At 41.8% G+C, this 15,832-nt stretch overlaps 1 protein-coding gene across 1 annotated transcript in view; it reads right to left on the bottom strand.

The window, feature by feature from the left end:
• COL4A2 (collagen type IV alpha 2 chain) overlaps window positions 1-15,580 on the bottom strand; it is a 181,809-nt gene extending 166,229 nt beyond the window's left edge. The window contains exons 1-3 of the mRNA XM_077807549.1: window positions 15,333-15,580; window positions 14,910-14,988; window positions 9,869-9,949 (exon numbers count right to left, since the gene is read on the bottom strand). Coding sequence (XP_077663675.1) covers window positions 9,869-9,949; window positions 14,910-14,988; window positions 15,333-15,580 — 408 coding nt within the window. The remainder of the gene's footprint in view (window positions 1-9,868; window positions 9,950-14,909; window positions 14,989-15,332) is intronic.
• Between the last annotated feature and the right edge of the window lie 252 nt (window positions 15,581-15,832).

Below are 15,832 nucleotides of genomic sequence, written 5' to 3'. Positions count from 1 at the left end.
GAGATCTACAGCCTACTTACTTCTGAAGGGTTATGCTTTCAGCTCAAGTGAAAGAACCCTGTGCTATTGATCTCTACTGACAACAAATGGTAGGGGCACTGATAAAGGGATGAATGTAAATAAAAATATACATGTGAAAGGGAATTGAACCTGTGTATCTGAGAACAGAATTTAGCTTCACAGCATTAAACAAATCTTTGTGGGTATATTTTCCTAATTTCCACTCTTTTCTCAATGACTAGAGACCACAAGTCTCTTATACCTAGTCTCTTATACCTAGTATTTTGACGAGGCTGAGTCACAGAGGGAATTGCAGCAAAAAAATAACTTGCATTTCCCAAAAGACTGTATTCTTCTGCTCAGCCTTTGTTATTCTGTACTTGATGAGTTTGAGTTATAAATCTAAACCAAAGACTAGCCTCTTGTCCACACAATTCTCATTAGCACCATTGGGAGTTCTGTGCTTAAATCTGCCATTGTTAAACAAAACAAAAACAACCTCCTGCCCATACCCCAGAATCTCTAGCATATCAACAGATTGCAGGTTTGTAATTTTAAATCAGTGACATTTCAAAGCTATTGCAGTCAGTGGCGGATTAGCCACTGGGCTGACAGGGCCCATGCCCAGGGACCCCTGAAAAAATCCGCCACCAGGCAGCAGAAGCCCAGAGCTCCGGCCGCTGGGCAGATCAGGGGAAGCCCCTGCACCCCGACCCCACTCCCTGGCAACAGTGCCTGACAGGTGGGATAGGAGAAGCCCCTGCGCCCTGACCCTGATCCCTGGTAGCAGTGCTGGACAGGTTGGGGGAAGCCCCCATGCCCTGACCCTGCTCCCAGACAGGTGAGCGTGTCAGGGGAAGCCTGAATACCCTGACCCCACTCTCCGGCAGAAGCACTGGGCGGGGTGGGAGAAGCCCCGGCGCCCTACCCATGCCCATGGCAGAAGCTGCAGGGTGGCAGGGGAAGCTCCCAGCAGCCCCTGACTCAGGCAGAAGCCACGGGGCGGCAGGGGAAGCCCCCACACCCAACCCCACTCTCCGGCAGAAGTGCAGGGCAGGACAAGCCCCAGCACCTCAACCCTGGTCCCCCGCAGAAGCATGGGGGTGGTGGGGAAAGCCCCAGCACTCGGACCTCTGCTGTGGCCCTGGGATTGGAGGAACTCTTGCTACCTGCTACGGCCTCAGGTCTGGAGGAGCTCTCACTCCCCACTGTGCCCAGGGCATGGAATGGGGACAGAGCTTCTCCGGTCTTGGGGCCACAGTGGGGGAGGGAGCAGAAAGGAGCAAACAAGTTGCAAGACCACAGTGTTGGGGGGTGTGGAATGGGGAGGGACCATGGGTGGAACAGGGGCAGGGCCCCAGGGAGGGGGCAGAAAGGGATGGGACCATGGGCGGGTCCCCAGTCAGAAGGGGTGGAACAGGGGTAGGACTGTAGGCAGCAGGCGTGGGGACGGGTCCCCCACTTGCTCTGGCCCAGGGCCCCAGGAAACTTTAATCCACCTCTGATTACAGTATTCATTTTGTGTGAGAATGAAACTTGTCATTTCAGTACAACAGTAATTATGTGATAACCAATTATTCCACCAATAAATTTAAAAATTCAAAGGACTCTCAAATTACAGCAGTAACATATAGTACAGAAAACTTTTGTAATTGGTTTAGACATTTTTCCAGTACAGTGGCAGACTATTGGTCAATATAAGTAATTTGTTGTAGTTTAGTAAAACATAGCTAAAGATAGAACACAAAACTGGGAAAAGTTATATGAAACATATATAAACCTATAAAAAAGAGAGGAAGAACGGTCTTGTGGTTAAATCACTGGATTGGGACTCAGGAGATCTATGTCATTACTGGGTTTTGCTAAAGACTTCTTGGGTGACATGATGTTTGTATTTGCTGACTTCCTTTTTATTTATTGTATCGTTGGAATTTTTTTATAAAAAAAGCAAGGGAAGAATACTTTTTATCCTTCCCAATAAAGTAGCATCAACTTTCAGAGTCTTATCTTTTCTTTAACTTCATATCAGTTTCTAGTGAAAAATCTGACAATTCTTTAAAGAGTCATTATACATTTAATTCTAACTCAGGGTGTATGTTTGTAAATTAACAATAAAAAACCCCACAAGAGCTAATGGGTCAAATTCTCTGCTGGTATAAATGGGCACAGCTTCTGTGATGTGAAAGGAATTTATTCTAGCTAAGAATTTGGTCCACTATGAAAATAAATGATTACCGAATTGAAAAAAGTCAATAAAATAGTTTTGGGGAAAACCTTGCAGTGGTAAGAATCCAAACAACTTGCAAACATCTACAAAGATTTTTTTATTTCAAATTTGGGGGAAAACCCACTTCTACACCCAGTCCCTATATGGCAAGCTATAAACTTTAAATAAGAGGCGTTTCTAAATTAAATGCCAGCACGAGCTTACCTATTGCAAAGCAGCCAGAAGAAGGCGGCTGATGTGATATATGTACTGTTGATAACTTACTACTGGTCTCTTTCTTCAGTTAAAGAAACATAATAAATTTCTTTTAAAAAGTTTTAGATACACCTCATGTTTTGTGAATTATTCCCTCCAGACTTCTAGCTTCATTAAAATAAAAAAGTCTGAGTGATCTGACAAAAGAGGCATTGCTCGCACACTGAACTATCTTTACCGCTCATGGTTTCTATTACTCCAGTCCACTATAAAAACAGTGACCAAAGGGTTCAAGCACTGTTAGACTCATATGAAAAGTACAAAGTGAGGTTTCAATAGGGAGCACTTTCTCACTCTCTACAGAAAGAGCAAAATGTTTCCTTCATTTCCATTTTCCATAAAGCCTTCTAGGTTGACTTCTAAACAAGCTAAGGATGCAATAGGCCCCACAGTTGATTATTATATTGCAAGCATTTATTGTTGTTTCCTACACAGTTGCATTAACCATTTAAAAATTTAAATGACAAACTCCTTTGTCCAAGGTATTGATTTATGAAAGCTATTTTTTAAAAACTTCTTAAACTTATAGAATTACTACAAAAAACGTGAGATCTGGAAAGTGTGTTTTCATGGCATAATAAACACCAAAAGATATTGTTTTCTGTTATAAATGTCTCTGCTTTACTCAGATCCCAATTTCTCATGCAATCCACATCTCCGTTCTGTTTTTCAAAAAGGACCAATTCACACAGTAGTTTATATTCTAAAACTAGTCTTTGACAACTAGCAAATATACAAATTATTTACAACATAAGAACATAAGAATGGCCATACTGGGTCAGACCAATGGTCCATCTAGCCCAGTATCCTGTCTTCCGACAGTGGCCAATGCCAGGTGCTTCAGAGGCAATGAACAAAACAGGACAATTATCGAGTGATCCATCCCCTGTAATCTACTCCCAGCTTCGGGCAGTCAGAGGCTTAGGACACCAAGAGCATGGGGTTGTATCCCTGAGCATCTTGGCTAACAGCCATTGATGGACCTAGCCTCCATGAACTTATTAAATTCTTTTTTGAACCATGCTGTATTACTGGCCTTCACAACATCTCCTGGCAATGAGTTCCACAGGTTGACTGTGCATTGTGTGAAGTACTACTTTCTTAGATTTGTTTTACGTCTGCTACCTATTAAATTCATTGCATGACCCACGTTTTCTGAGTTTTGTGAAGGGGTAAAAACTTCCTTATTTACTTTCTCATCACTATTCATGATTTTATAGACCTTTGTCATATCTCCTCCCTTTAGTTGTCTCTTTTCCAAGCTGAACAGCTCCAGTTGTTTTTAAAATCGCTCCTCATAAGGAAGTAGTTCCATACCCATAATTTTTGTCGCCCTTTTCTGTACCTTTGCCAATCCTAATATATCTTTTCTGAGATGGGGTGACCAGAACTGCACACAGTATTCAAGGTGTGGGAGTATCATGGATTTATATATATACACACACATACATACACACATATACACACATACACACTCTCTCTAATTCTGTGCAATGTTGCTTATATTCAAACTATGGAACCAGCCCTGCAGCCCTTACCTACCTGAGTAACCTTTATTAAGGGCCAAATCCAGAGGGGTGTTGCCCACTCACTCAGAGATAGAACTGAACACCTCCTAATAGGTGCTAAAGGTCCTCAAGATCTATAAAAATCAATGGAACTGACTCCATCACTTAACCTACTAGCTGACAGATTCACTGTTCTATAGGAACATTGCTGTGGTGGAAGGTCATAGTAATGGAGAGAGAGAGAGAGAGAGGTGATTTCTCAGATAGCAAGATCTAACTGTACAGAGAGCTTTGAATATCAGGACGGAGACCTTGAACTGGGTTCAGTACTCCTTGCAAAGAACAGAGCCATGGGTTCACAACAGTGTGTGGTGCTAAACAAACAGGCTGCTGTGTTGTGTAGGTGTTCGTGCTTTATGAGAACATGTGGCTTCATTCCTATTTATAATCCTAAACATACTTTAAACTGTTGGTTTCTTTAAATGAGTGGGCTAACTCACCAACCCCTGTACCAAAGAACATCTCCAGCCATAGGACTTCAATGCCTTTTCTTCCAAGTGTTTTTTAGTTAGTTAGTTTTAGTTAGTTTTAGTTCTTCAATAGATTACTCACATCCTTTCCCTCTGATCTGGGGCCTTCTGCAAGACCCCGTCTAGTCTCTATGGGGTTACACTCCACAGGCCATCCACCTGGGAGACAGGACAAGCCCCTCTGCTCCCTTCTCCTTCCCGGCCTTTGCCTTGCAGGACTACTTCCACAAGTCATCCACTTAAGAGTCTCTCATAAACTGGGGTCTTCCTCCAACCTGAGGACTCCTGTTTTCTACAGATCAACTGAGCTTTTGCTGGCTTTTGTGAGGACCAGGTGATCTTCAGGCTATCAGCTCATCCCTATCCTCACAGTCACAGCTGAGAGGTAGCTGATTAGTCAAGTGGGACTGAGTCCAATTATCTTGAAGAGCCAGACACCCTGTGATAGTTCCTGTGCAAAGAATATCCATGTTTAGTTGATGCGCAGTCTGACTGCACTCAGACTTCCAAAGGACCAGCCAACAGAGAAAAGGGAGAAGGGAATAAAGGAGTAAACACTCCAAAAAATTCAGAGGAACTGGCTCAATCAAAGTTCCCTTTATCCTCCCCTCCAAAGATTCAAATTATGAGGCCAGACAGGAAGCAGTCTGGCCCGCAAGAGCCACAATTTTGAGCTTTCACTCATTTAAGAAGAAAATGTATATTTGATTACGAATTGAAAATGTAACCCTGAGCCATGCCCTGCAACCTTTAAACTGAAGTGTTTGAATCAGACCTGTCACAATGGGGAGGTGGTAGAGAGGACTCATGCCTAAATCCACAAAAGAACTTGTGTGCCTAAAGTGAGAGTTAGGTGCCTAAATCCAAAATTTAGGACCACTAAGATCCTGAAACCCCCTGCTCATGTGTAAATGCCTAAAATCCCTCCGCACCTACAATTTTTCTGCGAAGTCCCTGAGGCACCTAAGTTTCTGCCTCTGGGCACACACACAGCTGTCTCTGGGAGGCATCCAGACACCTCTCTCTCTTTCTCACCTAAGCTCTCTCTCAGTCCAATGCGACCCTCAAACCAGGAGAAGAGAACTGGGGCAACACCTCTCCTCTTCAAGGGCCAATCCAATAGGTGTGCTCAGAGCACACCTATCTTCACACAAAAAAGCTGGAAGACCTTTAATCCAATGGTTGGGACTGGGAGACCCTCGTTCCATTTCCCCATCTGCCTGAGGGACAGAAAGGATTTGAACAGAGGCCTGCCCCCCCTCCAGGGAAGTGCCATAGCCCCTGGGCTATAGCATCACTCTCACTCGCCCAGTGCATATTTAATTATTCATACAAAGTTTATGACTTCAACAGGAGAGCTCGAAAGTGACCCATTCAGAATATCCCATAGTTCACTGGTTTGAGAAACCCCTGTTCCGACTGCTTCTTCTCATAGAGCAGAGGAAATAATTGAACTGGAGTCTCCCATATTCCAGATGAAAGCCTAATCACTGGGCTAAAGGGTATAAGGGAGGCCCTCTTATACAAAAAACCTACTCCTCCCTCTCCCGGCCATTTTATGTGGAGTTAGGTGAGTGCTGTGCTGTTCTTGCAAGAAATGGCTTAGACATCTGACTCAGGAGAGACTTCACTACTGTGGATCCCAAGCAGAGATAGGCACCTTGATCTAGCCTGGATTTGGATGCCTAACTCTCAAAGAGGGGTACAACTTAAGACACACCTATCTTGTTGGCATCTACTATTGATTAGCTTAGGCAGCTCCTCACCTAGTGTGCTGGCTTTGTGAATTGCATTCTCAGGTGACTCTCTTCCCCATGCATTGTATAAGGAACCTAGGCACCTCATCAGGGTTTGTGATTCCACAGGGCGGCTAGGTGCCTAAAAGTGAGGAGTTGCAATGCCTAAGTTCCTGTACAGATCTGGGGCCCCACTACCTTCACAATCACCTCCTGTGCAGCCCCAGAAGCAGCTCTGATGTGAGCAAAGAGCACTCTGAGCAGCTGGTGTCTCTTCCTTTTCAGCTGCTCAGCAGGAAGTCCACTGGTACTACAGGGGAATAAAGATAGTGGCTCTGGCTCGTTCTTTATCTGCTTCCCTGCAAGTCTGCAGGAGCTCATCTGACTCTCTTTGACCCTAGGGTAGCCCTTAAAGTATGGCTTCTGCCCTCACACGGCCACCTGGAACAGCCATGAGAGAAGAAAAGGAGGAAAAGCTGAAAACCAGCAATCAGTGATAGCTCCTTGGTTCTTTGCACAAGATCTGCCAATGGTTGCTCTAACTTGTGCCACCTGGCAATAGTTTCATAGGAACCATACACCACAACCAGTAGGCAGCATGCTCCAGCAACTCCTCCCCATGTTTGGCATGGTTGGGGGGATGGAGACCTAGAGCTCCCAACTGTCATCCATGTCACATGATATTTATGCCTCTGGCAGCCCTGGCACTCATTCCTGCAATCCAGCTGGATCCTCATTCATCAAGCCAGATGGTTAGCAGGAGCTGTACTAGCTCCTCTGAGTCACTAGGGGCACCTACTCTTCAGGAAGCCTCTCTGGCACCTGCTCTCTTACATCTGCTCCTGGCCAGGTACCCGTACTAAGCAGCATAGAGGCTCAGGGTGGAGGAAGGGAGGAGTTGATTGTGGCAGGAGCTGCAAAGTAAGGCAGAAAGGGCTGAAACTTTATATATGTAAAATTAATGACAAGTTTCCCTTTAGATCTTGCCAGCCAGCACAGATGTTTTCACAATTATTTGTAAAGTTGTTAATGTACTGATGAATTAACTTCAGTCAGAAGTTTTTGATGTATAGTCATTAGCAGCAATCCAAAGGCGTGGTACTGCTTCTCTGGCTTGAAAGACTTCTTATTAAGAAAGAGTTCTCCACCAAATTCTAAATTGTACCCAGTGGCAGCAATGCTAATTAGCATCAGAGCTTCAGGTTTTCTTTATCCAATCGTTTGTTGACTGCACTGAATTCCAAATACCCTTCAAAGTAAGGCTGATTATGCCAGCCACAGCTAGTCACGGGACAAGCAGACTCCATGCAACTTCTCCAGACTTCGTTGTGAATGACAACTAATAGGCAACATGCCTATTGTGCATGTAGTGAGTCACCTCAAGAACAGAAAATGAGCACTGGGCCAGTTTATACTGAGGTTTTGTTTGAACAAATATTCCCTCTGAGGACTATCATGAGAGCAAACTCTATGCCAATTTAACCAGAGTCTCTAGTGGCAAAAAGTTGTTGCTTAAACCAGATGTACAGCTGAGTCTGTGACAGCCGAAGAGGCCAACAAATACTAAATGCATCCAATGCACACGGTGTCAAAGTGATGTTTTACAGAACTAAAAATAATTTTGTAAACATGTTGTGAAGTTCTTTGAATAAAATAAAATATACCCTTTTCCATTATTCACACATTTCTAATTAAAACTGAACCACAAATAACAAAATAAATGAGGAAAGTATGTTTTGTAATAGATCTTCCTTGGCTTTCAATGTTTGCTTGACCTAATGGCATCAGGAGCCTGCTCAACTCTCAGTTAAGTCAAAGGGAGTTGAGGGTAGTGAGTGCTGCAGAACTGCCCTAATTTGATAGTTTTCACAAATTAATTTGTAGTGGGCTTCCACTCACTAGGGCACATTGAGTGAGTTTCTACTTTGCTATTTTAATATTTTCAAGTTTCTGCCCTACACAGGTGTTTGTTTGGTTGCTCTTTTCTCCTCTTGAATAGATTCAGCAACCTGTGAAATAAGGGTTGGTCAGCCAATACAAAAATGCAAAATGTTTTAGTCACAGTACTTGGCAGTATTTCAGCAAGTAACTCTTTCCACCATCTCTAATGGCTATAAGAAATCTGATACTTGGCTTCTGTCACAAAGATGATAATAAACAAAATTACAAAGGAAAAAAAAGTACAACCCACCCAACTTCATGAATCCTTTTACCACCACTAAAAGTTTTATCCTACAGTGCACCAAGAAGGATGTGCAGGGAAGATGCACACCTGTTGAGCGAAGCACGCTGACTGAATAGGTATAGAGGCAGTAGCTGCAGAGGGAGTAATGTGCACCAATTAAGTCAGTGGCCCCTGCTCCCAAATCAGTTTCAACTGGAGCAGGATCTAGTCATTGTAATTAAAAGCACTTAATGACCTTGCACATATCCCCTTCCATATGGGGGCTCAATATCCAAAAGGCCTCCAGGGGCATGGTGACTGAACATGACTACTACACTGTTCTTCCGTCCTAATCCACTATATGGTAATGAGGCGTTCTTCTTATGTTGATATGGGCAATCAGTACTTCTGCTATGAGCAGGAGTACTGCTGGTAATGTGTTGCTTCATCATCTACGTCCCAGGACAGCAAGTAGCAACACCCTATGCAGAGGAGGCCCGACATCTTTTGTGGCCTATCACCCTTCCTCTGCTACTGTCATGCAGAGTCAAGCCCAAGGACTGTAACAAGAAATTGAAGTGGCACAAACTGAGTGGAAAGTGGAAAAAGGGAGCTCACATGGGATTCAAGACAGCAGCAAGGATGTGTGGCCTGCCTCTCTTAACCTTTTCTTAGCAGTAGGGGGCAGAAAGGGCTGAATTACTGTATCAGATGTAGCAGAGTCTGCCATTTAGGGCTCCTAAATCATGCAGGATTGGATGTGCACCCTTGCACAGGTTAGGAGCTTTGCATGGCAACTGCCTCATCCTGCAATCCTTTACTTGCTCCCCTCAAAACACTGCTCCAGCCCCTTCTGCTTCGTGCCAATGCATTCCACACAGTCCCAAATGGCTCCCCTCCTGTGGAAGTTCTAAATCCCACAAGCCTGATATTCTTCTGCTTTAATGCAAATAATGAGGACTGAGTATACATTTACCCCCATGCCCAATTTTTAGAAACATTTTGATAAAACTGAAGGTTACTGAATGGTTTTATAATTGCTTAACATTGCCATATGATCCAGGCCAGCTTTGCCTCATAAAAAGCCAGGGAGAAGTGGTTTGCCATATAACTTAGTTCTAATACGCTGCATAATGAAAGAGACCTTTGATAATAATCCTGTAATCCTCCATGCAAGTGCCATGTACTGCGTTTTGTTCCAGAATGTTTCTTTCTTAATTAAATCTTAGTTTCAGATGTGCATTTAGTTGCTTCATTCAAACAATCTAAAAACTGCTATAGGAACTATAGTGAAGTCAAATAATAAGTTATTCTTTTTCAGCAAGAGTATTATTTAACATACATAACTCCTACAGACTGATCCAAAGTTCACTGATGTCAGTGGGTTTTGGATCTGGTCTCTACAGTGCAACATACAAGTGTCTGGATAGGAAGACATTGGTACTTACACGGCCCCCTTTTTCAGGGAAACATTCACATCCCCTACTACAGTCTCTTCCTCCACATGGTCCTGTGTAAGATTTTCCACCCTGAAAACAGAATGCACACAAAAATGTTAAATGAAGTCAGCTACAGTACATAGGAGAAAATAGTAAAACATATACTTGGAATGGTAAGCTCACTGGGAGTTGTCCCAAGCAAAGACTAGGCCTTCTTAATCCATTCATTCCAAGGAGGAGGATTAGTAGATTTCCAGTTCCTAGTTATACACATTTTAGCAAAAACCATAACAACCTAAAAAAGCATTGAGTCTAAATTTTAGGAAATTTCAAAACTGTCATTAGGGGATTAACACTACGAACTACTGTGACAAGATTTTCTACACGGATATAGAATTTCTAAATGTTGTTATAACTCCACATTGTGAGTAGTATGTCTCATACATCTTTTTGATGCCTCCAGCAAACATCTGTATTACATAAGCACAGCTGCTGAATTCTTTGGGGGGGTATTGTATAAGTCATGTATATCAATGCAGTGGGCCATTCAATACCTGGTATTAATTGTTATTGTATTGTCAAGACATATCCAGTATAGTCTAAGTTTTATTGCATGCAATAATTTAGATTCCCAAAGCAAACACCCACATTTGTTGTGAGGCTCTCATGGCTCTCATACATTTAAGTTCCTTTTTTGTTAGTTTTAAGGCATACAAGATTTAAATTAATTTGGATTCAAAGTTTTCCCCAAGTTTGATGAAACCTGATAGCTAAATTGATAAAATGTGTCCTAGGAACTGAAATTGTGCCTTCAGCTTCCCAAAAGATTTCATATTTGTTTCAGAAAATAATCTCCCAGACATAATACTCCCCCACTTCATTCACGGAATTCTGCACCATTTGAGAAGGAGAATATGTTTAGACTATACCATACAGGAGTGACTAAGTCATGGCCATTTTGTAATCACTAACAACAAAGAGTTTTTCTCTTAATTGGTGGTGTGGGTTTGAATTTGGTAAACATTATTGCTAAAAAGAAAATTCACTGGAAATTTGGAAGCTGGTGTATTTGTTTACTTGTGGGGAAAAATGCAGTTGTTTACACATGTATTGGAAAATGTTCAGGGGCTATGGTTTATGTGACATCCTTCCTTCCAGCTTTTAATTTGAAAGTTGGAACAATACTCATAGCTAAAGTGGTGACACCAATTGTTTGCTTCCATAATTTTAGGAAGTTTTTAATTTCCTTTTCCTCTTTTTTATGTCCTTTAAGTAGAAAAATTCTTGGGATAACCAAAAGAAAAATCTGGAAGGTGTATCTAGAAGGTAGAGAACCCAATGGGAAAATGTTTGAGACTGACACTAATTTTCCATTCTGGATTATGGTTGGGCTCTTCTTGCCTGGGTTTGGCTTTTTGTACTTCTGAGTTTTAGAGGTAACATTTTCCACTTTTCCATCTATAAATGTTTATAATTCACTGATGTAGTGTTACTGCATTGCCATTTATTTTGAAATTATTATGAAATTGTAACATAAGGTTCCCCCCCCAGTGTTCAAGTGTAAATTTGTAAAAAAATTCTTGTTAAAAGGTTACGTAAACAATGCTATATATATATACACACACACACACATACACACACGATGGAAGGGCAATCAAGTTAGAGTATGACATAAGACATTGTCATTCAAAAAGCCCCAAACTCTAGGGACAAAAGTTTAGAGATATACAAAGTATTTTTTATTTGATTTCTATAATTTTTGAGAAAAATGTATTTAATTGTTTATGTGAATAAACCTGACTTATTGAAAACTGAGCTGACTATCTTAAAACTGTGTTAACAATTAAATGACATTTCAGGAGCTTGTGCAATTAAATTGAAGGTAAGAACCAAAGCTGTAGCTTAAAATTCAAGAAGTCTGCTGAAGAACAATCTGAGGTCAGAGGTGGCATTAATCTCTCATATCTTGGTGATGGTCTAGGACAATGGTTCTCAACCAGGGGTCCGAGGGCTGCTGGAGGGCCATGAGCAGATTTCAGGGGGGCTGCCAAGCAGGGCCAGTGTTAGACTTGCTGGGATCTGGGGCAGAAAGCTGAAGCCACACTGTGTGGGGCTGAAGGCCCAGGCTCCCAGCCCTGCCACCTGGGGCTGAGGCTTGAGCAACCTAGCTTTGTGCGGTCCCCTCTGGTGTGGGGCCCCAGGCAAGTGCCCTGCTTGCTACACCCCAATGCTGGTCCTGGCTTTTATATGCAGAAAAACAGTTGTGGCACTACCCAGCCATAGAGTTTTTTTAGCATGGGGGTGGGGTGGGGGGGGAGCCTCAGAAAGAAAAAGTTTGAGAACCGCTGGTCTAGGAAGTTTCTTGCAATTTCTTGTCATTAAATAGCAACTATTATCTTAAGGCAACTATATTCTTTTGAAATCCTAAGTCTTGGTACAGTGAAGATTAATTACAGAAAGTGCTTTGAGATCTTCAGGTGGAAGGTATTACACCATAAGTGCAGGGTGTTTTTATTTGTACAAATATATTCACTCAATAGCCAAGAGAGAGTTTTTACAGTGTCTAAACACAGTCAGACCAAGGTACAGTGAGAATTATAGTTTGTAATCAAGTTAAATCATTTATTGATCAAGTTTTATTGTTTAGTCATTACTACTAATCCTTCAGCTCTTCATTATTTAAACTGATTCTAAGTCATTTTCTTCATCACTAGTCATTAGCTATCATATGCATTACACATTAATGACTTTGGCTTTGCACAGTTATATCATTGAAAGGTTGATTTATTTGAGCATTATTCTTCAACTCTACATTGAGCTCTGTTCGGATACTCACATGAGTAAGGGCTCAGTGTGAGTAAGGACTGCAATATCAGACCTAATGAGTATGCAAAAGCAATGACAGACTGGAGTTACAGACTGGGTTAGTATGTACTGGATATTAGACACACAAATAATTTCCCATGGTATGTTGAAGACCATTTAAAAATAAGTAATTTAAGGTTAGAGTGATCTTTTCCTTATACTACATGCAGAGCAAGCAGTGAAATTCTTTTGGAGTGTATTGTGCTCTCCTTAAGTGCAGGTGATTCCTACTAATGTCAATGGGAGTTACATATGTTTGGAGAAGGGAATGGAGTTAATGTGTAACATTTTGCTGCAGATGAAGATAGACTTTACTATTTATGTACAAATAAGAGAATGTGAAACTGCCAGTAATGTCTGTGAACCTTGTGAATAAAACATTAGCATATTTAATATTAATCAAATGTATGTAAAAATGAAAGTATAAAGCTCATGTGTCCCAAAACAAAGAATATTTTGTCCTCTCTGTTCTCAGACGTTTTGTCCCAAGACAATATTTCTTATGCCAGTGCATGTCCAGCCAACAAAAGGCAATTCTCTGCAGAGAATTTGGAGAGACTTTCAGTTTTGACCTGAATCCGGTTTTCTCAAGCAAAAATCATTAAAACAACAACAAACACTCACTAACCATTCAAGCTTCTGTATGTATTAATTATTTTTTTTATTGCTAGCATTTAACACAAAATAATCCACTTAAGTCATTGTCATCCCTGGATGCCCATTCAAACCCCTAACAGTTGGTATTCTGACAGAGAACAAAGCCAAACACAGAACAAGGCTCCCAGTACAATTCTACTAGTATATCAAAAACAGGAAATATAGGCCATTTCCTTACATGCAGCTTTAAAAATTAAGGAGATTATAATCAAAATATTGCAATATGCTATCAACAGATTCTGCATGCCCCATATTGTCTTTGATACTATTGCAGAATTTCATGTTATACCTCGGCAATAACTGTACTCGCTTGCTATCAACTTTATTCTTTCTCTCAGTCACAGCATCTGTCAAGGTTCCTCCCCAACTCTGAACTCTAGGGTACAGATGTGGGGACCTGCATGAAAAACCTCCTAAGCTTATCTTTACCAGCTTAGGTCAAAAATTCCCCAAGGTACAAAATATTCCACCCGTTGTCCTTGGATTGGCTGCTACCACCACCAAACTAATACTGGTTACTGGGGAAGAGCTGTTTGGACGCGTCTTTCCCCCCAAAATACTTCCCAAAACCTTGCACCCCACTTCCTGGACAAGGTTTGGTAAAAAGCCTCACCAATTTGCCTAGATGACTACAGACCCAGACCCTTGGATCTTACGAACAATGAACAATCCTCCCAACACTTGCACCCCCCCCTTTCCTGGGAAATGTTGGATAAAAAGCCTCACCAATTTGCATAGGTGACCCAAACCCTTGGATCTGAGAACAATGAAAAAGCATTCAGTTTCTTACAAGAAGACTTTTAATAAAAAATAGAAGTAAATAGAAATAAAGAAATCCCCCCTGTAAAATCAGGATGGTAGATATCTTACAGGGTAATTAGATTCAAAAACATAGAGAACCCCTCTAGGCAAAACCTTAAGTTACAAAAAAGACACACAGACAGAAATAGTTATTCTATTCAGCACAATTCTTTTCTCAGCCATTTAAAGAAATCATAATCTAACACATATCTAGCTAGATTACTTACTAAAAGTTCTAAGACTCCATTCCTGGTCTATCCCCGGCAGAAACCAGCATATAGACAGACACACAGACCCTTTGTTTCTCTCCCTCCTCCCAGCTTTTGAAAGTATCTTGTCTCCTCATTGGTCATTTTGGTCAGGTGCCAGCGAGGTTACCTTTAGCTTCTTAACCCTTTACAGGTGAGAGGAGCTTTCCCCTGGCCAGGAGGGATTTCAAAGGGGTTTACCCTTCCCTTTATATTTATGACAGCATCTATGCCAGGCTAAGATTTACAGAGGGATTTAGAAAGTCTGGGAGCTTAATGTAAAGCTAAGTTTGACTGGTAGTGCCGACAAACCTCATACTTGTGTGGTATGGCAATGGGTGGCATATTAGGGTATCTGACCTGAGATTCTGGCTTGAGAGTTAATTTTGGATTCCAAACACGCCTTTGAAAGCAGAACATTATAGCATCACCAGTGAGATCTGCTAGTTCATTTATAAGCACAGTTTCAGGGGATTTACACTCAGCTGTAAAATCTCATGCTGATCTGAAACATTGTCTATAAAATCCGAACCTGGAAGTGTTTCTTTCTTTTGCTTTCTTTAAAGGAAAAGAAAAGAAAAAGAGCCTGTGCATGTGTTATAGAGAAAGAGGACACCTGGGCATTTCAGTGGTTTCAGATGAATTACTCTGTATTACAAGTGTAATCACTCAAAAATGGCTTTATTTAAAAAAGAATACACCTTGTGTCCTGGGCATGCCAAATTATTCTCCTAGCAAAATGTATAAACAAATCATTCAAAACCAGCCTGGAAAGTGTTGCTGGTTGGGTGCCACGGATTACACCAGCACTGATCTGCTTGTAATCAGGTTAGAGGCTGAGCCCTGACCTTTGCAGGCAGTCACGCCGCAGGGACTGTCGGGGTGTGATGGGAAGCAGTCACCTGAAGCTCTGGCTGCCTTCAATCCAGCAGCGACTAAGAGTACTGGGCAGTAAGTCTTCTATGAAGTCAAAGCTTAAGACCTTAATTGGCCTGGATTTCCAGAGGATGGGGAGATGTAGATTGGCAGCCGTCTGAGAGGAAGGAAAGCATGTAGGTGTGGATATACTCTCCAAATATTCTGAGAATTGTTTGGCTAAGACAGCCTCTTTTTTACCGAAGAAAGCCTGGTCTTTTTTTATTTGATGCATGATTACCATAACTTCAGCGCTTGACCTACATATCAAGGGCCAAATTCTGCATGTTTACAATTCCCATTGAAACTAAGGAGAGCAACATGTGTCTCTCTCATTGGAAAGAAACTGGAACCTACATTTGTACACATTTGGGGAAGGACTTTTCACAAAGAACAGCCCTGGCCACCAGCCATATTTATAGAGCAGGTGGTTTTGAAAAACTGTTCTGTGTATTCTCTACAATATATGCAAAATGACAGTGCACCC

This window comes from Eretmochelys imbricata, chromosome 1, assembly GCF_965152235.1.
Source record: "Eretmochelys imbricata isolate rEreImb1 chromosome 1, rEreImb1.hap1, whole genome shotgun sequence".
In the NCBI taxonomy this organism is placed as follows: domain Eukaryota; kingdom Metazoa; phylum Chordata; order Testudines; family Cheloniidae; genus Eretmochelys; species Eretmochelys imbricata.
This window is presented reverse-complemented; position numbering and strand designations above follow the sequence as displayed.